A 27,607-nucleotide genomic window follows, 5' to 3' on the forward strand; every position below is an offset into this window, starting at 1 on the left:
CGTCCACAGGCGTGCACGGCTGCGTGTGCACGCCCCCTCACAGCCAGCACGCGCACACGTCCACAGGCGTGCACGTCCGCGCGTGCACGCCCCCTCACAGCCAGCACGCGCACACGTCCACAGGCCTGCACGCGCGGCCGTGCACGCCCCCTCACAGCCAGCACGTCCACAGGCCTGCACGGCCGCGGATGCACACCCCCTCACAGCCAGCACGTCCACAGGCGTGCACGGCCGCGGATGCACACCCCTTCACAGCCAGCACGCGCACACGTCCACAGGCCTGCACGGCGGCGGGTGCACGCCCCCTCACAGCCAGCACGCGCACACGTCCACAGGCCTGCACGGCGGCGCGCGGGGGCACACACGCGCACTCGACGCGATGCCATCCTCACACCGTGCTCACACTCGCACACACGCGCGCGCGCCCGGCACGCGCCCCACGTCTACGCGCACAGCCCTCGCAGTCACACGCCGACCCCCCACGTGACCCAGCCAGGGGGCGTGGACTCGCCCGCTCGCGGCTGCGGAAGCTTGTCCCGGCCGCGCCGCCGTCGGACGCCAGGTGTCGGAGGTCGCGGCGGCGTTGGCGGTGGCGTTTTTTCCTACCCGGAAACCACGGCAGCCGGAGCCCGGGACGAGTCTGTCGCCACGGCGTGAGCCGGACTGGCCTGTGGGCCTCGCCTGGGCCCCGCGGAGACGATGGTGCCGAGCGGCCCCGGGCCCGCCGCGCGCCGCCGCGAGTGAGCTGTGAGCGGCCGCGGGCGTCCGCCGAGCAGCTGGCCGGGCCGGGCCCGGGGCGCGCCGCTGCCCACCGGGGCGGGGTGAGCCGGGGCGGGGTGAGCCGGGCCGGGCGGGCGCCGGGAGCCGGCCGCCGGCCGCGCTGGGTGGGGGCGGACTCTGGCGGGCTGTCCCCGGCGCCCCCGGGGGCCGCAGCCCCCGCCCCCGCCCCGGCCCTCGCCGCTGGGGGCGTCGCTCCGCGCTGGCCGGGCCTGGCCTGCGCCGCCGGCCTGGGCCTGGTCGCCCGCCGCCCTCTAGATGGCCGGGCCTCCACCTACGGGCCTGCGGCCTGGGTAACTGGGACTTGGCCCGCGGAACATGTGGTCGTTTGCCCTCTTTGAGTTTGGGTCGTGTTCGCGTCGCTTCTCCGTCCTCAGAGGGCGGTGGGGGAGAGACGTCTGTGCGGAAACTTGAGAGAGCGTTTTTGTGTGCGTGGAAGTTGGTGAAGACCCAGAGAGGAGCGGCTTAGGAGCTCCACTCGTATTTTAACAAAGCAAGCTGAGGAGTGGCTTCAGGGTCATCTAGAGGCACGTAGTTTTGTTTCTCTTGATGAGCACCGTTAGGAATAAAAACGAGCCTGTTGTGCCGTCTTGAATTGTGTGAACGCCGTGACGGGGAACAGCCGGTGAGGGGCCTTCGCTCAAGAACCCGGTGCCCGCAGTTTTGTTGCCGACCAGCGGCGCAGCCCTCGCTCAGCGATGAATGGGGAGCTGCTCTGCAGCCTGCTTCGAGGCCGGAGATCGTGGCTCCTCCCGACCCGCTACTTTCCTGCCTCGAAGGTGGGCCGCTGTGGGAGGCAGTGGGAGGACGAATTCCAGCGCTGGAATTTGATTAATTTGATGACGAATATTTAATAAATTGTTTTGACCCGAAAGCTCCCGGTTAGATTGGGGTCTGAGCGTCTGTCTCCCGTCTGTATATGGAATTGCGCAAAGGGTAAGAACACCTTCCAGCTTCCTCATTTAAGAAAGGGAAATAGACCTGTTGTGTAGCTGAGACGTACTTCATGACTCCAAACATGTTTTCTCTCCTGGATAAGGAGGCCGTTGTGTTGACTTCCTAGTGGAGGTGCGGGAAGAATTTCTCTGTTCTGATTGAGATCGCCTGGAAGGGGGGCTGCCCCCCACGCCTGGGTACTGAGATCCGCAAATGCTGATCAAGCACACACCTCTGTTTGGGCTGTAGCTGCAGCTGCTACAGGAAGAGAGGCAAGAACTTAATGCAAATACAGTTTTTCTTGCAGGGAACTTACTTAGAAAAAGCAATAGGTTATAAAAAGTGGCAGGATGTAATTGCCATATGGAGATAAAACTATTAGGGTTGTTTTGTTTTTTAAAAGATTTCACTTATTTATTCGTGAAAGACAGAGAAAGAGAAAAGCAGAGACAGAGGCAGAGGGAGAAGCAGGCTCCCTGCGGGGAGCCCAAAGCAGGACTGGCTCCAGGGTCAGGACCCTAGCCGAAGGCAGCCGCTCAACTGCTGAGCCACCCAGGCGTTCCTTATTAGGGGTTTTGTTATGATTAGGCTTCATAAAGGAAGTGGCTTTGAGGTGGACCTCAGCTCAGCATCTGGAGGATTTGGGTCTTTGAGAATTAACTGGGAAATGAAAAAGCCAGGCTCAGTTGGTGGGACAGCACTTAGTTAGGTAGCTGGACAATAGGAGCCTAGAATCATTGTCAGTAGTCAGTTAAGGGTTAAATACTTTTCTTGTTTGCTTGCTTGCTTTCTTGCTTGTTGTTAGATTGAGTTATTTGAGAGAGAGTGAGAGCGAGTGGGGGGCAGGAGAAGAGGGAGAGCAAGAGCGAGTCCTCAAGATTCCCTGCTGAGTGCAGAGCCCAACTCAGGGTTCTGTCCCAGGACCCTGGACCCTGAGATCATCTGAAACTGAAATAGTCGGAGGCTTAACCCACTGAGCCACCCAAGCAGCAGTTAAATGCTTTTCTAAGAAAAAGCATAGGCTACCCAGTGTGGCTTCTGGTAGATTTCTGGGTTCTAAAGAATTGTTTTCATTTGATCGGTTTCTTTTGTTCTGCTATGCAGCCAGTGACAAAAAGCAGTGCTTAACTTATTTTAAGGACTGTGAAAAAGAGGCTGATTGTGATTTCTGTCTAGTATTAACGATCAGGAAATTAAATTTGGTGTCTGCAAGTTGTTTTTGTGCTTGTGTTTAGTTTGGGAGAATACAGCTCGTGTGGTCTCTGCCAGAACACAGCTCGTGTGGTCTCTGCCACTCTGGCTGCAGCCAAGTGATGGGTGGCAAGATCTTTAGCCAGTTCCTAAGTGTTTTTACTGACATTTAGTTCACTTCCCAGACATGTGCATTTTTTCTACCCAGTATTGTCCAAGAACCTTTGAAGCCATTCAAATAGGATGCCATGGGATCCCTGGGTGGCGCAGCGGTTTGGCGCCTGCCTTTGGCCCAGGGCGCGATCCTGGAGATCCGGGATCGAATCCCACGTCGGGCTCCCGGTGCATGGAGCCTGCTTCTCCCTCTGCCTGTGTCTCTGCCTCTCTCTCTCTCTCTCTCTCTCTCTCTCTCTCTGTGTGACTATCATAAATAAATAAAAATAAAAACTTAAAAAAAAAACGGAAAAAGAGTCTAAAAGAAGCATTAAAAAGTTAAGCCAGTGAGGTCCTGAGACTAGTCATAATGTTGCAGAGCAATGACATGGCATCCTATTTGTTTTTTTTGTTTTTTTTTTTTTTAAATTTTTATTTATTTATGATAGTCACACAGAGAGAGAGAGAGAGAGAGAGAGAGAGAAGCAGAAACATAGGCAGAGGGAGAAGCAGGCTCCATGCACCGGAGCTCGACGTGGGATTCGATCCAGGGTCTCCAGGATCGTGCCCTGGGCCAAAGGCAGGCGCCAAAACGCTGCGCCACCCAGGGATCCCTCTTCTTCTGTTTCTACCCATTGCTGTGTCTTCTCGTTATAGACAAACATCTGAAAAAGAGTGGTTTTAATAGGGGCCGTGGTTTAGTGGTTAGTATAAGGCCGTGGTTAGTATAAGGATGGGCCTGTCTGCAGGATGTTTTTGTCAATAACATACTGCAGAATTCTGTTGCCATGTAAGAGGGCTTTTTATTTTTTATTTCTGTTTTTAAGAGGGCTTTTTAAAAAGCAATTTACTATGACATTTCTGTTAAAATGAAAAAAAAAAAAAAGGATATGTGGAATTTAAGAAACAAAACAAATGATCATAGTGGAAAAAAAGAGACAAACCAAGCAAGAATCTTAATTATAGAGAACAAACTGATGGTTACCAAGGGACGATGGGTGGGGGGATGGGTTAAATAGAAGATGGGGATTAAGGAGGGCCCTGTTTGTGATGAGCACCGGGTGATATATCTTAAGTGTTGAATCACTAAATTGTACACCCAAAACTAATATTACTATATGTTAACTAAAATTTAAATAAAACTGTTAAAATGAGGGATCCCTGGGTGGCGCAGCGGTTTGGCGCCTGCCTTTGGCCCAGGGCGCTATCCTGGAGACCCGGGATCGAATCCCACGTCGGGCTCCCGGTGCATGGAGCCTGCTTCTCCCTCTGCCTATGTCTCTGCCCCCCCCCCCCCTCTCTCTATCATAAATAAAAAAAAAATTAAAAAAAATAAAAATGTTAAAATGAGCTCAGTATTATAGTGATAAAAAAGGAAATGGAAGAAAGAGAGTTTTTAGCAAATTAATTTTTCATTTTGGATTTATTTTGATATAGAAATCTTTAAATTATCTTTCCCGCAGTACAAATTGAATAAATTTGACAAGAGGTCTGAGGTTTGTGTATAATTACGGACCTAAGTGTAGTCCTGGGGACTATAACAACCTTTGGTGATGACACAAAATATGGTCATTTGCCCGTCGGACTTTTATGCTGTTTGGCTAAAAGTGCTGTTTTCACAACATCTCCCAGTCTTTACACTGAATTTGGCTGTTATAATTTCATATTGAATGTTTAGTGTTGATTTAATCTTGTTATCACTCATGATTTATTTTTTTTTAATATCTGTTAAGTAAACTCCCAGGTCATTAAACGTTAACCTCGGGATACTTTTAATTTGGTTTTTAAGATGGTCAGCAATTTAAAAAAATTAAAGAACAAAGATAAATTATTTTCCATTTCCGAACTGTGGTGAATTAATTTTTTTAAAAAGGGAGGGGGGCATGTTCGAAGTTACCGTGATTTTATATTATGACTTTGGAAATGGAGCCATGCATTCATTAATTATAAGTGAGTAGAAATACAGTTTGAGTCTGAATTTTGGAAATAAGTCTGGTTACAAATGTGATTATGTCAGCCCATGTTTCTTTCTTTTTTGTTTATATTTGAGTGTTAGTGTTGCAAATGCACTATTAGCAATGAAAACTCTATGCTTCTTGTTGTAATTTCTCTTTTTATCATTTAAACTTGAGTTCTTGTGAAAGTCTTTTCTACACTGGATTGTATTAGCTTGAGAAACAACTCATTTACAGAAGATTCTACTCATCTTTGCTTTACACTCTAATTGATGAGAGTTGAGATATGAATTGCCTTGCTTAAGGAGATGGAAAATAGGTTAACTGTCTTAAACTTCAAAAAAAATCTTGTGTTTTTATTGAAGGCCATGACTAAAAACACTTTATATATCTATGGCATATGAAAATTTTGTTTGTTTCTTTTTTTTCAACTTGGCGTTGGACTTGAAACGTATTTATCAACCCTGGTATTTATTATGCTTGATGACACAGCTTTTGGGGTCGGATGAATTAAGTCAGAGTCTGTCTCTGCCACTTATTACCTTGCACAAATTACTTAACCTCTTTTGACTCCGTTTCCTCTTCCATAAAATCAGGATAGGAGTATCCACCTAGCAGTCTTGTGAGGATTAAAGAGTATGATGTTTGTAAAGCACTTGGCATGGTGCCTGGGACAGGGCATATTTTAAGTAGTAGCTGTTAAAAATGATACTCTCTCCTTAGCCCTTTGTAGTCTGGTTTCTGCCTTCATCACATCACCTTAGTGAAAGGGCTTTTGCTTTTATCACTACTGATGTCTTTTTTTTTTTTTTTAAAGATTTTATTTATTTATTCATGAGAGACACAGAAAGAGAGGCAGAGACACAGGCCGAGGAAGGAGAAGCAAGCTCCATGCAGGAAGCCTGATGTGGGACTCGATCCCGGAAATCCGGGATCAGGCCCTGAGCCGAAGGCAAACGCTCAACTGCTGAGCCACCCAGGGGTTCCAACTATTGATGTCTTAATTGCAAAATTGTATGGATACTCTGGTTTTATCTCATTTGATGGGGAGTTGACTAGGGTTGACTCTTATCCAAACCCGTCTCATTTATTGGGAGGCAGTAGTGTGCTTAGTGGTTAATGTGCTGCCTCTGGAGGCTGAGTGGATTTGATTTCAGGTTCATTTACTCCTGTATGACCTTGGTTAAGTTAGCTCACTTCCTTAGGCATTAATTTTCTCGTCTGAAATATAGATGTCGTAAATAAGGATTGTATACAATATGTGCAAAATTCCTAGAACGGTGTGCCTCTTTTATAAAAAGTGGACAGTATAATGTTAGATGTTCTTGTTAAGCACCTGCTCCGTGTCAGGCAGTGCCTGACGTAGGGGGAGCGCAGAGACATGGAAATGGGAGGCAACGTGAGCAGGATACATTAGGCTTTCAGTTGGGCTGAAGAAGGCAGTGTCCATGTGGCTGGAGCAACAGCTGCTTGTGAGAAACATTTACCAGGTGGGAACCAAGACTGGTGCCTGTGGGAGAGACTCGGGGATGGCTATGGCTGCCAGTGGTCACGGGGTAGATGGCTATGTCATATCATGAGGAGGAGCTGATCTGAACGTTGTATAAGTTTTGACCTTGTTGCCCCAAGGTACCTGTGGGTTGGTTAGGTTGAGAGCTTAAGTAGGTGGGTATTTGGATCTGGGGTGGGAGACAAATGTAGAAAATTGACAGGAAGCTGTGACTGAGTGTGTCTGCCTAGAGCAGAGGCCCAGCCATGAGTTCCGGCGGGGGGTGGGGGTGTGTGTGGTGGTGAGGTGGTGGTGGGGGGGCAGTAGCTCTAGAAGAAGAATGAGAAGGAAAGGGTGGCCAGGTGAGCAAAAGGAAAGCCTGGAGAATGAGGCCCTGGAGGTGGAAGACGTGACCCTCTGTGTCCAACACTGCAGGGAGGTGAGTTAAGGACTGCAATTCTGATTTTGGCTTTAGCATCTGTGACCTCACTGGAGACCTGGAAGTTTTCCTTTGTTGTCTTCATCATGACTACATTTTTTTTTTTTTTTTTTTTTTTTTTTTTTGCCTCTCTGAAGGCCTGTTCTGTCTACACTCAGGAAGAAGGATGGTAGCTGAGTGCTTGAGATTGCCCAGAGTTTTTTTGATCCCAGCAAGTGCCCTCATCTCTTCTAAGTGTTCGATTAATGGTGTCACATCCATTAATGCTCAGGATATTTGAGAACTGCTACTTTAATTTTTACATTCAAAGTGAGCCCCTCTCCCACATCCAGGTGAGTTCCTGCTGTTCTTTTAGCGCAAGAACAGTGTATTTCCTGGGGTGGGCATACAGGACAGGCTCTCCAAACTTCCCCTTCCATCGTCCCTGTGTCCCTTCCCTCCCCCAGTCTCTTCCAAACTTTGAAAAGGACATGACTTTATAGGAGAACTTTAAGAAATTTCCCATTTAGCCTTAGGCCGAAAATCCGGTTTAAGATGAACAGTGGTTTTGTTGTTCATGTAAAGTGAACTTTTTGGTTTGGGTCACAGTTAGTGGTTTAGCTGATCTTAAATTCTAGTTATAGATTGCAGTTTTATTTTTTTATTATTATTTTTAAAGATTTTATTCATGAGAGAGAGAGAGAGGCAGAGACACAGGCAGAGGGAGAAGCAGGCTCCACGCAGGGAGCCCGATGTGGGACTCGATCCCCCGTCTCGAGGATCACGCCCTGGGCTGAAGGCGGCGCTAAACCGCTGGGCCACCCAGGCTGCCCTAGATTGCAGTTTTAAACATGGGCGGGCAGCTCTGTGGTATACTTGGAGAGAGGAAGACCCTGCGAAAGGGCTTATTATCTGGCACAAGCAATGTTAGCTTCCTTTCTTTCTAAAAAAAATACTAAACCATGTTACAAAGTTGCATATTTTGGTTGCAATCACAGTGTCAATTTCCTCACTGTCTCTGGTCCCTTTTATTTGAAGCAGTGGTGTTCACCTGTTGCCTATCTCTAATCCCTGTTCTTCCATTTGATTTCCCTCTGCTGGACTGTGGTTTTAGAGGTCACCAGAGATCTTGCCAGGTGGAGGATAATGCAAGCTCAGTTTCACCTGAGTATAAGTACTCTGAGAGACTCGGAGATCTTTTCTCGCTCCTGATTCACTTCTCAATATCTCCTCTTTCTCGAAGCTTTTCTCTCTTGCCTCGCAAGACTTACCTTACCATCCTGGGCACCTCTGTGGCTCATGGTCACCTCTTCCCCTCTGTGGTCTCCCCCTGTGCACCACTTGCCTTGGGAGCACACAGTACGGGGTTGTCTGGAGGAACCTCACCTAAATATTCTTTGGTATTTTATTCATGGGTTTTTCATAGATCCCTCTGAGTACAAATCAGTGCAAGTTAAGCTTTGTCTTTCTTTAGCACCCAGGTATATTGGAGGACCATCCTGTTTCCTGTGTTTGTTTTTTTCTAGTTTGGTTTAAGAAAATTGTTATTTCTCCTATTTATCACCTTTATTATTATTATTATTATTATTATTATTTTAAGGATTTATTTAAGAGAGAGAGAGAGCACAAGCAGGGGGGGGGGGAGAGAGTCTCAGGCAGATTCTGCATGGAGTGCAGAGCCCAACAAGGGGCTCAAGATCCCACGATCCTGAGATCGTGATGTGAGCTAAAACCAAGAGTTGAATGCTCAACCGACTGTGCCACCCAGGCACCCCAATCACTTTTATTAATGAAGAAAGTGAATATAATTACAATTTAATGAAGTTTTATTTTGGCCGCAAGACCAGCTGGATCTATCAAAGATATTCATATTTATACATTTTATTGTAGGAAACTATTACAAAGGGAATGTATACTTATGGAAACTTTTTTATTTTTTTATTTTTATTTTTTTAATTTTTATTTATTTATGATAGTCACCCAGAGAGAGAGAGAGAGAGAGAGAGAGAGAGAGAGGCAGAGACATAGGCAGAGGGAGAAGCAGGCTCCATGCACCGGGAGTCTGACGTGGGATTCGATTTCAGGTCTCCAGGATCGCGCCCTGGGCCAAAGGCAGGCGCCAAACCGCTGTGCCACCCAGGGATCCCGGAAATTTTTTTTTTTTTTCCGGAAATTTTTTAAAAAGGGAAAGAAGATATATGTAATCTCACCAGCTAGAGAAAACCACCACTGTTTACATTTCAAGGTTATGTTATTTGCCTTATTTCCTATATGGGTGCTCGTATACACACATGCTCTAAAGAACCCTGAAGAGCCTCATTCTGTGTGTGTTATTGTAGATCCTGTGTGTTTAATGACAGTAGTGTTTCTTCTGAGGATGTGTCATACTGTAACCATTGCCCTGCTGTTGTTGGATATCCAGTTTTTTGGGTTTTTTTTTCCTTTATTATTTTAAATAGTCCTGAGATAACTATCTTAGGTTAAATCTCTGTTTTCCAGCATTAAGTTTTTTCTCAGGTGAAGTTTTATTTTTATTTTTATTTATTTATTTATTCTTTAAGATTTTATTTATTTATTCATGATAGTCACACAGAGAGAGACAGAGAGGCAGAGACACAGGCAGAGGGAGAAGCAGGCTCCATGCAGGGAGCCCGACGTGGGGTTCGATCCTGGGTCTCCAGGATCACGCCCTGGGCCAATGGCAGGCTCCAAACCGCTGCGCCACCCAGGGATCCCTCAGGTGAAGTTTTAGAAGTCAACTAGCAGAGTAGAAGGGTGCTGGGTTCTAATGCTTCTTGATATGTGTGGCCAAATTCATCTCTAGAAAGTTTTAATAGCCCTTTTTCTCCCCTTTTAAAGTAACTGGTGTTTTTCCTAACTTGTGGTTTATTTGAGGTAAATTTCTGATAATCTTAGTATTGCCTTTTGCCTACTTAAATTGCCATCTAATGTTTAGTGTTGTCATTGAACTAATCGCAGAGCTCTAGGTACTTTGTCAATAGACTTTAATCACGTGCTCGTGAAATTGCTTCTTGGCTCTGCTCTGGGTTTCTTAAATCTCTGGACTTTTCCAGGGGGCAGCGTCACAGCCCTGGTGGTTTCTCTCTTTATCTTTGTGAAAGTCTCTAATTGAAGTTGGGATAAATTTAGGGGAGGGGGCCAGATAGTGTGCTTTCTCTCTACTTTTCCTCTTCTACAGAACTCAATTTAATCTTTAATTAAAAGTAACATTTACTATAGCGAAGATTACAGAAATTTTCTTGTAATTCTTTGCAGAGGAAATGAATTTGTGTAGCTTTTGTTAATTTCACATTTGAAAGTGCTTTTAAATGGTAGGAATTTTAAGTTTGAAATATTTTGATTTTTAATTGTTTTATTAAAAAATAAAAAGCTTGAGGTCACAGGTAGTGGCTTAGCAGATCTTAAAATCTGCTAAATTTAAGATCTGCTAAATTTAGATTTAGCAGTCAGCGGCTCAGTCGGTAAAGCGTCTGACTCTTGATTTTGGCTCAGTTTATGATCTCAGTCCTGAGATTAAGTCCTGTGTTGGGCTCTGGGCTGGGTGTGGAGGCTGCTTGGGATTCTCTCTCTGCTCCTTCCCTGCTCATGCATGTACACGCACGTTCTCCCTTAAAATAAAAAGATAAATAACAAAATAAAGCTTTTACTTTTAAGTGAATACAATTGGCCTCCTTTGGAACTTTCTCTAATTAAAAGAGTTGTGTTGACATTATTTGCCAATTTGTAGGTACCTATGTTTACCTTCTGGTGTGACATGGTTTTAATGACTTAGTTTTCTCTAGAAGTGAACTTATTTTAGATTTTTCTGCTTTTATAGATGTTTCATAATTGTAGTTCCAGATGTTTATTTTTACATATGATTCAGATTTTGTTTTCTTAGTAAACTCTATATAAACATATAGAAGAGGCTCATAACTTTATTATTTTTTTAAGATTTTATTTATTCATGAGAGACAGAGACACAGGCAGAGGGAGAAGCAGGCTCCACGCAAGGAGCCGATGTGGGACTCGATCTCGGGACTCCAGGATCACACCCTGGGCGGAAGGCAGGCACTAAACCACTGGAGGCTCGTAACTTTAAATAAATGTATGGAACTCTGCTGTTGATGTTTTGCTTCTGAATCTTATGACTCTTAAGTAATATTATTTCTAGATTTTTATTTTATTTTTTTTAAGAAAGACAAGTTTTGGGGTTTTTTTTTTTGTATTTTTTTTTTTTATTGGAGTTCAATTTGCCAACATATAGTATAACACCCAGTGCTCATCCTGTCAAGTGCCCCCCTCAGTGCCCATCACCCAGTCACCCCATCCCCCTGTCCACCTCCCCTTCCAATACCCCTTGTTCATTCCCAGAGTTAGGAGTCTCTCATGTTCTGTCTCCCTCCCTGGTATATTTCCCACTCATTTTCTCTCCTTTCCCCTTTATTCCCTTTCACTATTTTTTATATTCCCCAAATTAATGAGACCATATAATGTTTGTCCTTCTCCGATTGACTTACTTCATTCAGCATAATACCCTCCAGTTCCTTCCACGTCGAAGCAAATGGTGGGTGTTTGTTGTTTCTTTCTTTCTATTTTTTTTTATTTGTTGTTTCTAATGGCTGAGTAATATTCCATTGTATATATATACCACATCTTATTTATCCATTCATCTTTCGATGGACACCAACGAGGCTCCTTCCACAGTTTGGCTATTGTGGACATTGCTGCTATAAACGTTGGGGTGCAGGTGCCTAGGTCTTTCAGTGCATCTGTATCTTTGGGGTAAATCCCCAGCAGTACAATTGCTGGGCCATAGGGCAGTTCTATTTTTAACTCTTTGAGGAACCTCCACACAGTTTTCCAGAGTGGCTGCACCAGTTCACATTCCTATCAACAGTGCAAGAAGGTTCCCCTTTCTTCACATCCTCTCCAACATTTGTAGTTTCCAAGAAACAAGTTTTTAAAAGCAGTTTTAGGGTCACAGCAAAATTGAGAGGAAGGTGCAGAGATTTCCTATAAAACAATGTGTCCCCACACTTTCACAGTCTTCCCAGTTGTCAGCATCCTCTGCCGGAGTGATACATTTGTTAAAGTTGTAAAAATAAAACATACCTTGACACATCACTATCATTCCGAGTCCACATTAAGGCTCATTTTTGGTGTTGTATATTCTGGGGGTTGGACAATTTTATAGTGACATCTACCATTGTAGTATCATACTGAGTATTTCCACTGCCCTAAAAATCTTCTGTGCTGCACCTGTTCATCACTACCTCCCATCCCGCCCCACAACCTCTATTCTTTTTACTGGCTCCATTGTTTTGCCTTTTCTAAAACGTCATATACTTGGAATTATATACAGTATGTGGCCTTTTCAGATTGGCTTCTTTCATGTGGTAATATGCATTTAAGCCCCCCCCCCTTCATGGCTTGATAGCTCATTTCCTTTTACCTTTTTATTATTATTAAAGATTTATATATTTGTTTGTTTTGTTTATTTATTTATTTATTTCAGAGGGAGAAGCAGAGTCCCTGCAGGAAACCCTGATGAGAGACTTGATCCTGGAACCCGGGATCACTCCCTGAGCCAAAGGCAGACATTCAACTGCTGAGCCACCCAGGCACCCCTAGCTCATTTCTTTTTAGTGGCAAATCCTATATTCTGTTGTTAGGATATACCACAATTTATCCATTCATCTACCGAAAGATAGCTAGGTTGTTTCCAAATTGTGGCAATTTTGAATAATACTTCTATATACATCCATGTGCAGATTTTTGTGTGGACATAAGTTTTTTAAGGGCTGGATAGGGGCAGAGGAAGAGAGAATCCCAAGCAGGCTTCATACCCAGGAGGGAGCCTGACTTGGGGCTTGACTCAGGACCTGGAGATCATGACCTTAGCCAAAATCAAGAGTTGGATGCTTAACCGACTGAGCCACTCCAGTGCCCTTGGGTGGATATAAGTTTTAAACTCCTTTGGGCAAATACCAAGCAGTGCAGTTGTTGGATCTTACGGTTCGGAGTATGTTTTAGTTTTGTAAGAAATCACCAAACTGTCTTCTGGGGGCTTGTACCAGTTTGCGTTTCTCCCAGCAGTGAATGAGAGTTCCTGTTGCTCCACATCCTTCTTGGTATTTGGTATTGTCAGTGTTCTAGGTTTTGGCCATTCTAGCAAATGTAGTGGTATTACACTGTTGTTTTATTATTTTTTTAAGATTTTATTTATTTATTCATGAGAGACAGAGAGAGAGAGAGGCAGGGACACAGGCAGAGGGAGAAGCAGACTCCATGCAGGGAGCCTGATGTGGGACTCCATCCTGGGTCCCCAGGACCACGCCCTGGGCTGAAGGCAGGCGCTAAACGGCTGAGCCATCCAGAGATCCCCTACATAGTTGTTTTAATTTGTATTTCCTGTTGACCTATGATGTGGGGGTATCTTTTTGTATCAGTCACCAAAGGCCATGTATTATGATTCCGTTCATTTGACAGGTTTGGAATAGGCAAATTTGTAGAGACAAGGTATATTAGCGGTTGCCTTCGTGCTGGAGAGAATAGGGGGTTATTGCTAGAGAGTATGGGGTTTCTTTACGAGATAAAATGTTTGAAAATTGATTATAGTGAAGGTTGCCAAATTCTATGAATTGTATATGTTGAATGGATGAATTGTGTGGTATGTGATTATATATCAATAAAGCTGTTTTAAAAATTCAAGAACCTTTTGAATGGAGAAAGATACCATAAACTATATAAAAGGAAATCCACCGACTTGAAGAAGTTACATGTAAAAAACTGGAAAAGCCTTAGTATCCGGAATATAAAAAGAACTCCTGAATGTTAATAAGACATAGACAAGCATCTTAACTAGTAAGTGGCCAAAGATTCAGGCGGTTTACTTAGGAAGAACCTAAATGGCTGATAAAGAAACTCAGTTTGAGGGAGATGCAATTTAAAATAATATAACATTTCACATCGATCTTGTTGGTCCAAATCAATAAGATTTGCTTTAGATTATCAAGTGTTGGTATGAATGTTGGGAAATGGAGCAAGCCTTTTCATTGCTGGTAGGACTTCCTTGGAGAGCTGCCTGACATGACCAGGTTAGGTTGTCGATGGGCCCACCCTGTGACCTAGAGCCACTCTTGTGCCTGCTGCAGGGCCTTGGTGAGGAAACTGGGAAGAACCTTGCTGGGCTCCTCCGTCCAGGAAAACAGTTGTATACTATATAGCAGGTAAATTCAGTAGATTGATCTACATAGATCAGAGATAAAACTCAGAAACAGAATGTTGAGTGAAAGTAGCACAAGGGTATACTCAATATATCATTTTCTACAAGTTTCCATATGCAATACCAGTAACTGTATCTGGACATATATATAGAGAGACCTGTCTGTGGTAAGCACAAAACATGCATGGATGTTGCTCTGGGAAGAATACAAAGGATATTATTTTCCATTTCACAGGACACTTGTAAGGATGAAGGAATACACAGCCTGGCTTGTTGCAAGTGGTTGCTATTAGTTCTTAGAGGGTGTTAATGAACCTTTTCCCTCTTAAATTTAAAAGTTGTTACAGGGACACCCGGGGGGCTCAGCGGTTGAGCATCTGCCTTTGGCTCGGTGTGATCCCGGGGTCCTGGGATCGAGTCCGGCATCAGGCTCCCTGCATGGAGCCTGCTTCTCCCTCTACCTCTCTGCCTTTCGCTCTGTGTCTCTCATGAATAAATAAATAAAACCTTTGAAAAAAAATTGTTACAGATATTTTTTAGTTGCTTTTTTTTTTTAGTGTTATAATCTGTTCATATAGATAATTGCTCATATGTGTCAGCTCCTGTTCTAGGGGCTGGGGACCAGAGCTATAGCAGTGAAGAAGATTGGAAAAATTTCTGCTGTCATAGAGCTCAGAAACCAGGGATGAGAAACAGCAAACAAGTAGAAAATTGGTTGTATTCTTGACTGGCACTAACCAGTATGAAAGAATTAAAGCAGAATGCTGAGAGGTAGGGGCTGAGGGTAGTCAGGGAAGGCCTCTCTGAGGAGTTGACTGTTGAGTGGAAACCTGCATTTTAAGAAGAGCCAGCACATGGAAATTTTGGGGCAATGCCTTCATGTAGAACATGTCCAAAAATCCTAAAAGGAATAAAATACTTAGGAATACATTTGGCAAAAAAAGTGTAAACATATGTTTTGAAAGCTACAAACTGGTTGGAATAAATTAGAGAAAATTGAAAAAATGGGAAGGTTCTCAGACTGGAAGACAGTATTGTTAAGAAGGCAGTATTCCTCAAACTGATCTATAGATTCAGTACAGTCCCCGTGCAAGTCCCAGCTGACTTCCTTGCAGACCATGACAAGTTGGTCCTAGAAAATAGCAAGGCCAGTGTGGCCAGAGCCCAGTGAGGGAGAACGGGAAGTTGCTGGACATGTAGTCATTGAGCTGGTGGGTCTTCTGGGTCCTGAAACCCTGTGGGCTGTGATGGAGCTGTCCTTAGTCCTATCCTAGGTACTACGGGAAGCCTGTGGTGGGCTTTAAGCAGGGGAATGGTACAATTAAGCGTTTATCACGTGTCTTTCTGTGCCAATTGCTGGGATGGGTGTGAGGGCAGCAGTGAACAGGACAGAACCCTTCAGTGGTAGGAAATGAGAACACCCTCGCTTTCCTTCTGTACATGTTAGCATCATTTGTGGCCCAAGACGGACCTACCTCAGCATTATCTTAAGCGGAAATATCAAGTGCTATTATAATAGTCTTTATGGAAACAGCAAGTGTTCATTGTAGAATAATTAGAAGATTTAAATGGAAAGAGGGAAATGCATAGCTTTTAAGATCTTACCACTTTGGCATAGTGACAGTTCACATTTTGTGTTTTTTCCTTTGTCTTTGGAGTGGTTTAAACGTTTCTCAAGTTCAGTGGTGAGTGACCTCATCACCCCCCAGCGCCATTAAAGGAAACAACTGTAGGGATCGTAGGGTTTCTATGGGGAAGTCAATCCGTAAGTCTAATGATTAATCCCTTTCAGGTGGAGCTGATCAGAATAATGTTCAGCATCAACCCCCTGGAGAACCTGAAGCTGTACATCAGCAGCCGGCCTCCCCTCGTGGTCTTTATGATCAGTGTCAGCGCCATGGCAATAGCTTTCCTGACCTTGGGCTATTTCTTCAAAATCAAGGAGATTAAGTCACCGGAAATGGCAGAGGTATGTAGGTTCTCCATTCTCTCAGGCTGGCCAGACCTTGACAGAGAATACCCTTGGGCGCTCCACACACCTTTCTTTCTAACCTAGTGAAAAAGCAAGCATTTTTTTCAGAATCTTTTGTCTTCCATCTCCCTGTGACTCTCTTTGTTAGTATCTGGTCAGACAAGCAATGCTGCCAGTTTCAGACTTTCAGTAATGAAATAATGTATTTTGGAAAGTATATTTGTAAATTGTGTCAAGAACATAGAGAACTAACATATTTGCTATTATTAAATTAATAAATTATAAATTTATTATTAAAGTCTTAAGTTAGCTAATTGCTATTTTTAAAAACTGTAGACATTTGTTTTCTTGAAGCCATATGTCTTCATGGAGGTTTTTTTTTTTTTTTTTCTTCATGGAGTTTTATTAGCTGTACCAATATGATAGTTTTATCATTGCCTGAGAAGGAATACTAAAGAAATAGAAAGCTCAATCTTATTTCCACATATATTTGTCTTTTTTTAATAAGCTGAACTTCAGTTACCTACAACCTTGCCTTCTAGATTTTACATTGTGGTCAATTTAAGTAAATTATTAGGGTATTGCTAATGTAGGGAATGATAATGTACCTATTAATAATAGGTAATAACATTAAAAATGTACCTATTAATAAATGTATTTTACATGTTAGAAATTATGCTGAATTAATGATATGGTAAAGTTACTTGTGGGCACAGTTTCTTTTAGGACAAGTGAGTTCCTGCCTTAGATTCCTGGAGTGCCTTCTCTTATCCTTTTTCTTCTTGGTTGTGTGCCTCAGTGGGAGTGGGAATGGGGGTGGAGATTGAGATCACACTGTTCCTGCACTGTGTGTGCCTTGTCCCTGAGGGGAGGGTGCTACTCAGTGTCAGGGGGATCAGGGCTTTCTCTGTGGTATTCTGAATCCTAGAATACCTTGGCAGGAGGGACCACCTTCACGAGTGAACTCTCTCACACAGTTTAAGTAACGAGCTTTAGCTATTTCTGCCATGAAACCCTTTTTTTTTTTTTTTTTTTTTTTTTCATGAAACCCTTTTAAAGAGTTTCTAACCAAGAAACATACTGGCTGGCTCAGTTCTCCCTCTTTTCTGACTCTGCCTGAATCTTTAAAGGCTGTACAAATAGGCTGCTGCACCCACATTAGGACTGGAAATGAATATTCTAGTCACAACCAGGGCTCTGCAGCATCCTGGCATTGCTTTCCCTTAGAGCCCAAGGCCATGTTGAACACTTGGCCAAGGCAAGTGATTAAGAAGTAACTTGGATAATTAGTCCTTAATAGTCAAAATGCAGCCTTGACATTGGCTTCAGCTGACTGTCCAGAATGGACTTGAGGTCGCCAGGAAAGCAGCACCAAGCTGCTGCAGAACTCTGGTTATGATTAACTTAGTGATTTTATTTTCAAATGAGGATCTTAGGAATATGGGAAAAGCTTGGGGCTGTGAATCAAGAAACTTAATCCTGCTTCTGCTTTCAACTGTGGAATTAGGGGATCCATAAAGTTGCTCTGGGCCTCAGTTCTCTCATGTCTGGAATCTGAAGGGATCCGAGACTAGAATGTTCATTTCCAAACCTAATGTTTTTGAGTAGTCTAAGTTTGTGGGATTGGGGAGAACCATAATTTGGTATATCTAGTTGCAGTCTTACTAAATGCCATACACATCGATGCTTTAAAGGTAGACTCTCTTGGGCAGCCCCGGTGGTGCAGCGGTTTGGCGCCGCCTGCAGCCTGGGGTGTGATCCTGGAGACCCGGGATCGAGTCCCACGTCGGGCTCCCTGCGTGGAGCCTGCTTCTCCCTCTGCCTGTGTCTCTACCTCTCAGTCTCTCTCTCTCTCTCTGAATAAAATAAATAAATCTTTAAAAAAAAGAAAAAAGGTAGACTCTCTTGACTACTTGAGGGTTGCTCAGATGGCTGTTTTTTTGTTTTTTTAATGCAGCAAGGAAAGGGTTTTTTTAAGAGGTAGCCTGATAAGGGGATGGGAGATTGAGCCTCAGATCCATCTCCCTGAAGGAAGGCCAGGGATACCTCGTAGCATTTTTAGTCAAGGCTGGTGTAAAGTAATTGGGAATGTGACTTGGTTTGTCTTCACATTTGGCAACTTTTTGGAGATTAATGTTGCATGGAGAAAGAAGTTAATGTGACAGCCTAGGCTAGTTTGTGGTTGCCATTTCAGCCTGACTTCATCTCTGTGTTTCTGTGAAAATTAAATTAAAATAGAACTAGGTGGGTACTTTACTATGTTGCTTTCAGGTTAATCATGACATTATCAGCCTTATGTGTTTTTAAAATTGCTTATGATTTAAACCATCAAGACAGATATTAAGATATGCCTGAAAACATCTTTTCTCGTCCTTTTTGAAACTTTTCCTAAGGTGGTTATGTTCCAAAGTCCATGACAAGAGAGAAAATGGACCACGTGAACATTGGTATTGACTGCACTTTTAAATTCTGAGAGAGTAAGATGTATAGAACTGACCTTTTGAGGAATTATTTTAAGGCAGCCTTATTTATTTATCTGTTTTTAGTTTTATTTATTTAATCTCGGCACCCAGCGTGGGGCTCAAACTCAGGACTCCCACCGAGATCAAGAGTCACATGCTTTTCCAACTGAGCCAGCTGGGTGCTCCAACGCAGCCTTATTTAAAATAACGAACATGGGGCGCCTGGCTGGTTCAGTCAGTGAAGTGGGCAACTTGATCTCAGGGTTGTGAGTTTGAGTGCCATTCCACGTTGTGCTCAAAATAAAATCTTTTAAAAAATAAAAAATAATCATAACTGCTTAGGAGTTTGGATTAATGCTTTTAATGTTTTACTACTTTGAGTCAAGCTTTGTTTTTAAGTTTGGTTCTCAAGCTAGATCATTTTCTATAAGTATAATATGCTATTTTGGGTTTGTTTTGTTTTTTTTTTTTTACACATTTTCTTGAATAAGTAGGTTTAATCTCCTACTTTATTTAATATCTCATACTAGTGAATAGTTCACATTTTAGATTGTGACTATGCGAGTGGTTTGGAAAACCAGCACTATTATACCAATGCAAGAAGATGCTGATGGCTATATTGTCATTGTTATTTTCAGTGATTAACTCTGTGGCCCTGTGACACTACCCAGAGGTCATGGCTGTAGGGTGCGGTGGCGGCGCTTTTAGACTGCTCACACTCATTTCCTTCTGTTTCATTATACTGCAGGATTGGAATACATTTCTGCTGCGGTTTAACGATTTGGACTTGTGTGTATCAGAGAACGAAACATTGAAGCACCTCACAAATGACACCACGACTCCGGAGAGCACAGTGACCAGTGGGCAGGCCAGAGTGTCCACCCAGTCCCCGCAGGCCCTGGAGGACTCAGGCCCAGTGAACATCTCAGTTGCGATCACCCTAACCTTGGACCCACTGAAACCCTTTGGAGGGTACTCTCGCAACGTCACTCATCTGTACTCGACCATTTTAGGGCATCAGATTGGACTTTCAGGTATGTGAGTAGAGCCATTTTCCTTTCAGATTTTCTTTGGCAGCAACTCTTTTGAAGGCAGAGTATTAGTAGAGTAGTATGTGGTTTTCACTCATCAGATTATTTTTACTTTTACATACTCCTTTTTTGTTGAGTTTGAACTACATGAAGTCAAGAAGGAACGTTCTGTGTCTACCACATTTTCACGTAGAGTGCTTTGTATATAGTGAGTTCTCAGTAAAAGCAACTAAAAAGAGACTTTAAGGCCTAGCTCTGGTTTTAATATTTACAAACACAAATTTTTTATTCTGGTTTTCATCTTGGAGTTTTCAATACATACTACAAATATTGTTACTGTTCTACAGAGTTTTGAATGCCCACATTAGCTCAGCACTGTGCTAGCTGCTGTGAAGAACTATAAAGAAAGCCTAAGATTTGTCCAATTAGAATTTTAAGATTATGGAAGAGAAAAGGATAATGTGAGTTAATTTATCAAACACAATAGTTCCTGGTACAAAAGAAATTCTACATTAAGTGCTTGTTAATTGAGTAATGTTAAAAATAAATATCTAAACATTGAATACTGCCCTTTGACCAGTAGTGCCCTCTGACCATGACAGACTGTCAGTGATTCAAGAGAATGCTGAGAAAGTAATGGAAGCTGCAGTAATTAGGAAAGGCTTCATATGGAGCCTTGGACCTTGAAGAATAATTTCTGGTCCTTTGTTACCAAAAGCCTCTTAAAGTCCGTAGAGGAACTTAGGAGTGCCTGGCATTGTCCTGATGGCTTTTACAGGTGAGATTTGTTCCCACAGGAAAGAGGCAAGGGTGACTTCTGGGTAGCAGACGGACCTTTTCCTTCTGCTGTGGTGTTAGAGCACCTTGGTTTTTGGTGAAGCTTCTTAATCCCTCGCCAGTTCCCTGACCTGAAAAGTCTTGTTAGACCCTCTGATCCTCGAGTCTGCCCCTATCTGAAAGGGGAACAGTAATGCTTCTTTGGTCATGTTTGTGGGATAGTGGTACGTTTTATGTGAAATGATACATATAAGAAACAATTTGAAAACGGCACGAGTGCTGTACAAGTGCTAAAACAGCAATGATAATAACTCACCCAGCCCCCAGCTTTCCGCCTTGGGCACTGTGGGTCCTTGTTGCCCTGCGTCTCCAGGTCCAGGCTAACAGCAGACCCCATCTGTTTGCCACACTATGGCTCTCCCAGGTGAGCAGGCCTCAGAGTCCCACTCAGAACTCCTGTTCCTGAAATCCCACAAAGGCAAACATCTCACTTTGGGCTGATAGGGGGTCCTGGGTGGGTTTGATTCCAGGATTCTTTGAAATCCTGGGTATAATAAATATATGAGTTCTTACCTTTATTTACCAACCCCTTCCCCCACATTTCTCTTTCATAGGCAGAGAAGCCCATGAGGAGATAAACATTACCTTTACCCTGCCTACAGCTTGGAGCTCAGATGACTGTGCGCTTCATGGCCACTGTGAGCAGGTGGTGTTCACTGCCTGCATGACCCTCACAGCCAACCCTGGGGTGTTCCCTGTCACTGTGTAAGTGTTTTCTTTAGCCTAGCGGGTGCATGTCAGAGGCTCCATTTACCATGACTATGACTGGGGTGCTTCAGCAGGTTCTCAGGATGGCTTGCAGTAAAGTACTTTGTAGAATTCTCATAGCCAGACCTGTCTATGGATTACTTAAGTTGAATTTAGAATCTTAAAGGTAGAGCTTCGCATGTAAGTCCCGGAGGGTACTAATTCTATAATGATAATTACCCTGGGGGGCACCTTTGTGGCTCAGTTTATTGAGCATCCAACTCTTGATTTCAGCTCAGGTCTTGATCTCAGGGTCATGAGATGAAGCCCCACGTAGGGCTCCGCACTGGGCGTGGAGTCTGCTTGAGATTTTCCCTCTCTCTCTGCCCCTGCCCCTTCCCATATATACATGTGCGGACTCTGTCACTCTCTCCCTCTCTCTCTCTCTTTTTTTTTTTTTAGATTTTATTTATTTATTCATGAGAGACACACAGAGAGAGGCAGAGACACAGGACACAGGCAGAGGGAGAAGCAGGTTCCATGCAGGGAGCCCGACACAGGACTTGATCCCGGGTCCCCAGGACCACACCCTGAGCCGAAGGCAGCGCTAAACTGCTGAGCCACCCAGGCTGCCCTGTCACTCTCTCAAAAAAAAACAAAAAAAGAGTTTGAGATTTATCTGTTCTAGACACTTAGGGATTTGTAGGACAAGATCAGATAAGGTAAATATTATTTGCTGTTGGTTATAATATCTGATGGAGAAGTTTGTATATAAAACTTCCAGTTGTGACTAAGAATTTAGATAATTTATAAAAATGGGCTTAAAAGGAATTCTCTCTTTGGCTACATCATAGGCAAGGGAACCATGGGTGTGGATGCCTATTTCTTATTCTGTTAACGTATTTATTACATTAAAGAAAAAAAAATCTGACCTAAAACTATAATGGTGTTCATCTTAAGGAAATGTATGTCTCTGATTTCTCTTTTCCTCACCTGTGGCTGTGCTCAGTGTTGCGCCAGGGCTGTGGAGGAGACCCAGGTAAGGTCTCAGGCCACTGAGCGTGAGTCTTTTCTTCTCTTCCCCTGCAGACAGCCACCACACTGTGTTCCTGACACTTACAGCAACGCTACGCTCTGGTACAAGATCTTCACAACTGCCAGAGATGCCAACACAAAATACGCTCAAGATTACAATCCTTTCTGGTGTTATAAGGGGGCCATTGGAAAAGTCTATCATGCTTTAAATCCCAAGCTTACAGTTATTGTTCCAGACGTAAGTGAGAAGAATAGTGTGTGTGTGTGTCTGTTTGTCTGTCTTCCTGTATCTGAGAACTGTTAGTATAGGTCCTCTTTACCTCCTTGTGTTAGCTTAGCCCATGCCATGCTAGATTTCCAGTTGGGCTAGGAGACTAGGTGGAGTAGTGGAGGCTTAGAAAAATATGCCACCATTTTAGTTTAAGTAAACTCTGCCTGTGTTCTTCATTTTCTGTGTTGGCCATCAGTAGTGATATTTGTCAAGCAGCCATCCTGTGCCTGACTCATCAGGGTCACGAGGGATGCTCGCACCATCTACTCATTGGGACAGACACTCGGGGAGTATTTGGCTAGTGCCAATATGAGCAGTAAATAGTTTGGAATTCAGAAAGGTAGAAGTAAATCAGAGGAGATGAGTCTTTGGTTAGATATTGAGGGCTGGTGGGGACGCCTGGGTAGTTCGATGGTTTAGCGCCTCCCTTTGGCCCAGGTCGTGATCCTGGGATCTGGGATTGAGTCCCACATCGGACTTCCTGCAGGGAGCCTGCTTCTCCCTCTGCCTGTGTCTCTGCTTCTCTCTCTCTGTGTCTCATGAATAAAAAAAAAAAAAAGATACTGAGGACTGGATAGGATTTTACTTAATAAGGAGGAAGACACCATAATCTGGACCAGTAGTTGAAGGGCTCATTTAGCTTCCTGCTTAGACTTGAACCCACTTTTAACAGACTGCACAGATTTTTGTAAATGTCCTTACTTCTGTTCCTGACAGTATGTGTTAGGTAGATTTCTTTTCTTTTTGCCTGATTCTTTTCTCTTCCATCTATTAAGTTTTGGCATTTGGTAGGCTAGGAGCCTGCAGGAGTGAACAATGATCAGGCTGGATGCTGGGCAGATGCCAGGGCCCAGAAGTCCATTTGTTCCTCACTGAGGTGCTTAGACTTTCTGCATTTGGGCTGTATGGTCTTAGTAAAGCAGTGTGTTAGGAAGACTGGGCTGCCTATCTGATGATGTGTTTATGGGATGGAGCCCAAGGCTGATGTTTCAAGGCCTGAAGGTGTGTGAAGGAAAAGGAATGGAAGCATGCCAGACACAGTGCCTGGCGGGCCTGGTGACTGACCTCATGTGGCAGGTCAGAGAGGAGGGAAAGGCAAAGGAAGGAAGCTGCCCATGGGGAGAGGCCTTCTTGGTGGAGGAGTAGCGAAGGAACACAGGCTTGGCTGTTAGCCTTGTGACCTGAGAGCAAGGATGGAAGAGAAAGGTAGGAGGAGTTAAAGCCTCTGGGTCTCTGGGGTATCTGGGGCTTCCCGGGGGCTGGGTATTCTTGGGCAGTGGGAATGCAGAAGCCAGGGCAGAGGGCCATGTTAGGAAGGAGTGGGTGGTCCCAGGAACGCCTTCTTGATTTCAATCCAGCTTTAATAGTTGAGACGACCAAAAGAGAAACCTCTCTCATTCCAGTTTAAGAGTTAATGTTGAGGCAAGTCTGGAGGTTATGAGAAACCTTGTTTCTAGAAACCTAGCATTAAAATCTTCCAGTAACTCAGTGCAGATGTGTCTGGTTTATTCTCTTTATTCAGGATGACCGTTCATTAATAAATTTGCATCTCATGCACACCAGTTACTTCCTCTTCGTGATGGTGATAACAATGTTTTGCTATGCGGTTATCAAAGGCAGACCCAGCAAATTGCGTCAGAGCAATCCTGACTTTTGTCCTGAGAAGGTGAGCCGTGGAGGGGGGCTGGCCCAGCAATTTGCTGGACATTTCTGGAGACAGCAAGTCCTGCTTAGTCCTTTTTCTGTTTACTGCTGGTGGGACCTTTCCTCCAGAGAAAATGGGTCTGCCCTCAGCCTAAATCATGGTGTTGGACCTTGAGCCACACCCATGCCCTAGCTGGTTTGAGGTACTGACTGCGAATTGTTCTCCGAGTCCTATTGGAGAGCAGTGGACCCCGAGGACTGCTTCCCCTCTATCAGCTTGAGAAATCATCACATAGAAAACTGACCATGGTTCCAAAACTGTGACCTCTGTCTCAGCATGGTGGTTCCACTAGATTGGCCGCTTCCTGCAGGAGACTTGAGATTTATGTTCATTCCCTGTTAAGCGAGATTGTTTTCTCAAGGATTAGTAATTCCTCTGCCTGATTGATGCATGCCATATGGCTCCCTGCTGTTTGGTTGGAGACCTGAACCTAGTAAGGGTGCTGGTGGGGCTGAGTTACCTGGGCCTTGCTGTGTGATGAAATCGCTCATCTTGTTCTCTCTTAGGTGGCTTTGGCTGATGCCTAATCCCACAACTGCGTGTTTTCTAAGAGAGACTGAGAGAACCATAATCATTGCCTGCTGAACTCAGCCTGGGCCTGGACACTCTGTGAATATATTATCTTGCAATGTTGGGTTATTCCAGCCAAAGACATTTCAAGTGCCTGTAACTGATTTGTATATATTTATAAAAAATCTATTCAGAAATTGGTCCAATGATGCACGTGCTTCGCACTGGGTGCAGCCAGAACCCTTCAGCCTCACCTGTGGACTTGGTGTGATGATCTTGCACAGCGCCAGCAAGGATTGTGATCTCCCTGCTGCGGAGCAGACCATGCCGTCTTCACCAAGGTCACAGGGGCATTTCATTGCTGGGTGGGGTTGAGGTTTGCTTTGGTTCTTGTTTCAGCCCGATATGTACAGAATGTTCAAAACAGTCTGCACCTTTGATGTGATATTGCATTTCCAAAGCCACCAATCCATTTTGTGGATTTTATGTGTCTGTGGCTTTAATAATCATGGTAACAACAATAATCCCTTTTTCTCCATTTTGCTTGCAAGGAAACATGCCTATCTTTCTTAGTTTTTTGTTTTGTTTTTTTCTTTGAGAAGAAAAGTAAAATAGTCACATTTTAATACTACTCTAGTTAGGACAGACTTGTGCTTTTATCTTGAGTAAAAAGTTAACTATTGAAAATCACCTACACAGTAAAGATCTAAGTTTCATTTTCCACATGGATGGTGAGGAACCTGGTCTTGTCTGAGTTGAGTTGGGACAGGATGTTCACTGTCTTTTCTCTCTGTCCCTTCCCTCTGTTATAAAAGTTAAAGCAGCACCCTCACTCCAAAGAGCTTAAAAATTAAGTAAATGGCTCTTGAGTAGAGTAGAAATTAGCTGTTCTGTTTTCTGGAATGCAGACGGCAGAATGGAAACAGAAAGATGACTTAGTTTAATACTTGTGCAGAGTTTCTTGTCTTCTTTGAAGAGGGAGTGGATTTTCTTTCTTCCTTTTACTTTTTGCATATATTTTTATGCAATGAACATATCTCCAGAAGGACATGGGCAACTGGCAGATCAGTAACATGAAACGGTGCCTGTGAAATTGGAAGGAAAGCAGTTCTGATCTGCCATGTTTGAGGAAAACCAAAAGCATTTTTCTTTCCTGTGGCATTTGGATGATCTAGATCCTTTATCCCTTTTTCCTTCTAATCCAGTTTCATGTAAAAAAAAAAACCAAACTACATTACCTTTTCTAGTCCTTTCTTGTTACTATATTTTTTCCTAATAGCGCTTTGCCTTAACAATTCATTGTCATTACTGACTTCTGTGTTCTCCCAAGCAATGTTGTAGAGCAGAAGCGCAATTAAAACCTTGAACGTGACCGTCAGCACTTCTCTTCTTCAACTTCAGGTCTGGAGTCTGCTCCAAATTAGAATCAGTCCTGCAGCCTGAGACAGTTGGCCTAGAACATGTGATCCCAGGCATTCGTGAATGGAAAACAGTTGTGGGCTCTTACTGAAGACTGTTAAAATAATCACTGTAGTAACTTAATATGTTAATAACCCCCCCTTTTTTCATTTTGGTACATTTCAAGCACAGTAATCATACTTGTCTCTCCAGTTTTTTAATGAGTTGCTTACATGATGCGTGGCTAACCTGTTCATTTAGTTTTCTCTTTAGAGACTTTGAGGCTTTTATGAGACAAGATGGAGAAAAAGCAATTTAGCTTGGCCTTTAGAAACATCAGTATCATTAAGACCAACAGATTTTCGGTTAAGCTGCTACCGAATTAAAGTACCAGTGAAGTGGAGTTAAAGGGATGGATTTATAACTGGCAGAGTAACAGAGAAGGAGAAAGGTGACAAAAGTCAATTTCACTGGTTTGTTCAATCCAGCTTGTTGCTAATATTAATTACCCTTGTTTTAATTACAGGGAATAGCTGGAATCTGTAGCCAGGGGAGGAAGGACTCTGTTAGGCATGAGGGAAGGAAGTGCCAAAAATGCCTGGACAGTATGACTTGTCATGAGGCCAGGATACACACTTTAAAATCCAGCATTCAGTCTGTCTAGCAGGTAATTCTCAAAGATCTTTATGGAAACCCAGAGTCAGGCAGGCATATAAAGGATGGTGGCCATGGACATGAGTGAAGAGGTCTAGGAACTGAAGAGACTCCCGTGGAATCTCAGGAAGTCCAGAGTCCTGTTCACATCCGGGCACTTGCAGACAAGGCCCAGTCCTCTGCCACATCCTGCTGGGGGACCTCAGGATAAGAAAAGCATCCCATCTGGGGCCCATGTGCCATTCCGAGTGACCCTGCACAGGACCCCCTGGCGCGTCCTCAGGCATCTTGGACTGGAGGTCCAATAAAAGGTTAGCAACTTACTATTAAATGGTTGTTTCAGATCATATTGATCTCTTTCCTTTTTCCTTTTGTCCTTTCACTGTATGACTTGAATCAGTTTTGATTCTATTTGTAAGTTTTTCTCGTTACTAGGCGCCTGCATTTCGGTTGCATTTTCTTTGGCAGTATGTAGGGATTCAGCATCCTGGTTTTCAACCCTCCTGCAGGCACTGTGGGGTTACGAGGGCCAGCGGACCCACCTCACTTACCTTGCTGCATGATGGTCAGTAGCTGATCTGTTATGGCATTCACTCCCAGATTAATTTTCTGTGTTTGAAATATGTGCATATGTGCTTTACAGAATAAAACCTCTGAATTTATTTGCCGTGTCTCCCGTTTCCTGCCATCTGATGGGTGTTTTCTAAGGGGAGAATATATGTGATGAGTAATTGAGGGTGTTTGGCAAGCTGTTCCCTCCAAGTGTCACCCGTCATCAGGACGTGGGGTGGACCACCCTTCCTGCTAAGCTGGCCTCAGCAAGCACATGGGTCTTCTCTCCAGAAGAGTCTAGAACCTCTTTTACTGCAGTGGACCACTGGGTCCTCACAGAGCTGAC

At 43.8% G+C, this 27,607-nt stretch overlaps 1 protein-coding gene across 3 annotated transcripts; it reads left to right on the forward strand.

Moving 5' to 3' along the window:
• Window positions 1–536: 536 nt before the first annotated feature.
• TMEM248 (transmembrane protein 248) lies at window positions 537–27,371 on the forward strand. 3 transcript variants are annotated; one of them, XM_041749403.1, is made up of 7 exons: window positions 537–821; window positions 15,940–16,116; window positions 19,330–19,615; window positions 21,004–21,154; window positions 22,226–22,409; window positions 23,965–24,108; window positions 24,654–27,371. In XM_041749403.1, the coding sequence occupies exons 2-7, from the start codon at window positions 15,958–15,960 to the stop codon at window positions 24,672–24,674; spliced, it is 945 nt and encodes a 314-aa protein (XP_041605337.1). In that variant the 5' UTR covers window positions 537–821; window positions 15,940–15,957; the 3' UTR covers window positions 24,675–27,371. The 3 variants fall into 3 exon arrangements, with proteins under 3 accessions (XP_041605337.1, XP_041605336.1, XP_041605335.1); XM_041749402.1 differs by lacking the exon at window positions 537–821 and adding an exon at window positions 1,079–1,556; XM_041749401.1 differs by lacking the exon at window positions 537–821 and adding an exon at window positions 7,124–7,272.
• The last annotated feature ends 236 nt before the right edge of the window (window positions 27,372–27,607 follow it).

Source organism: Vulpes lagopus, chromosome 3 (assembly GCF_018345385.1).
Source record: "Vulpes lagopus strain Blue_001 chromosome 3, ASM1834538v1, whole genome shotgun sequence".
Taxonomy (NCBI): Eukaryota; Metazoa; Chordata; class Mammalia; order Carnivora; family Canidae; genus Vulpes; species Vulpes lagopus.

What these genes read in the sequence shown, in the direction of transcription:
- TMEM248 (XM_041749401.1), top strand. Translation starts at nt 7,186, where the DNA reads ATGGTGTCACATCCATTAATGCTCAGGATATTTGAGAACTGCTACTTT. An exon ending in GGGGTGTTCCCTGTCACTGT is followed by an intron (nt 21,155 to 22,225) that starts GTAAGTGTTTTC and finishes CTTCCCCTGCAG; the next exon opens with ACAGCCACCACACTGTGTTC. An exon ending in TTACAGTTATTGTTCCAGAC is followed by an intron (nt 22,410 to 23,964) that starts GTAAGTGAGAAG and finishes CTCTTTATTCAG; the next exon opens with GATGACCGTTCATTAATAAA.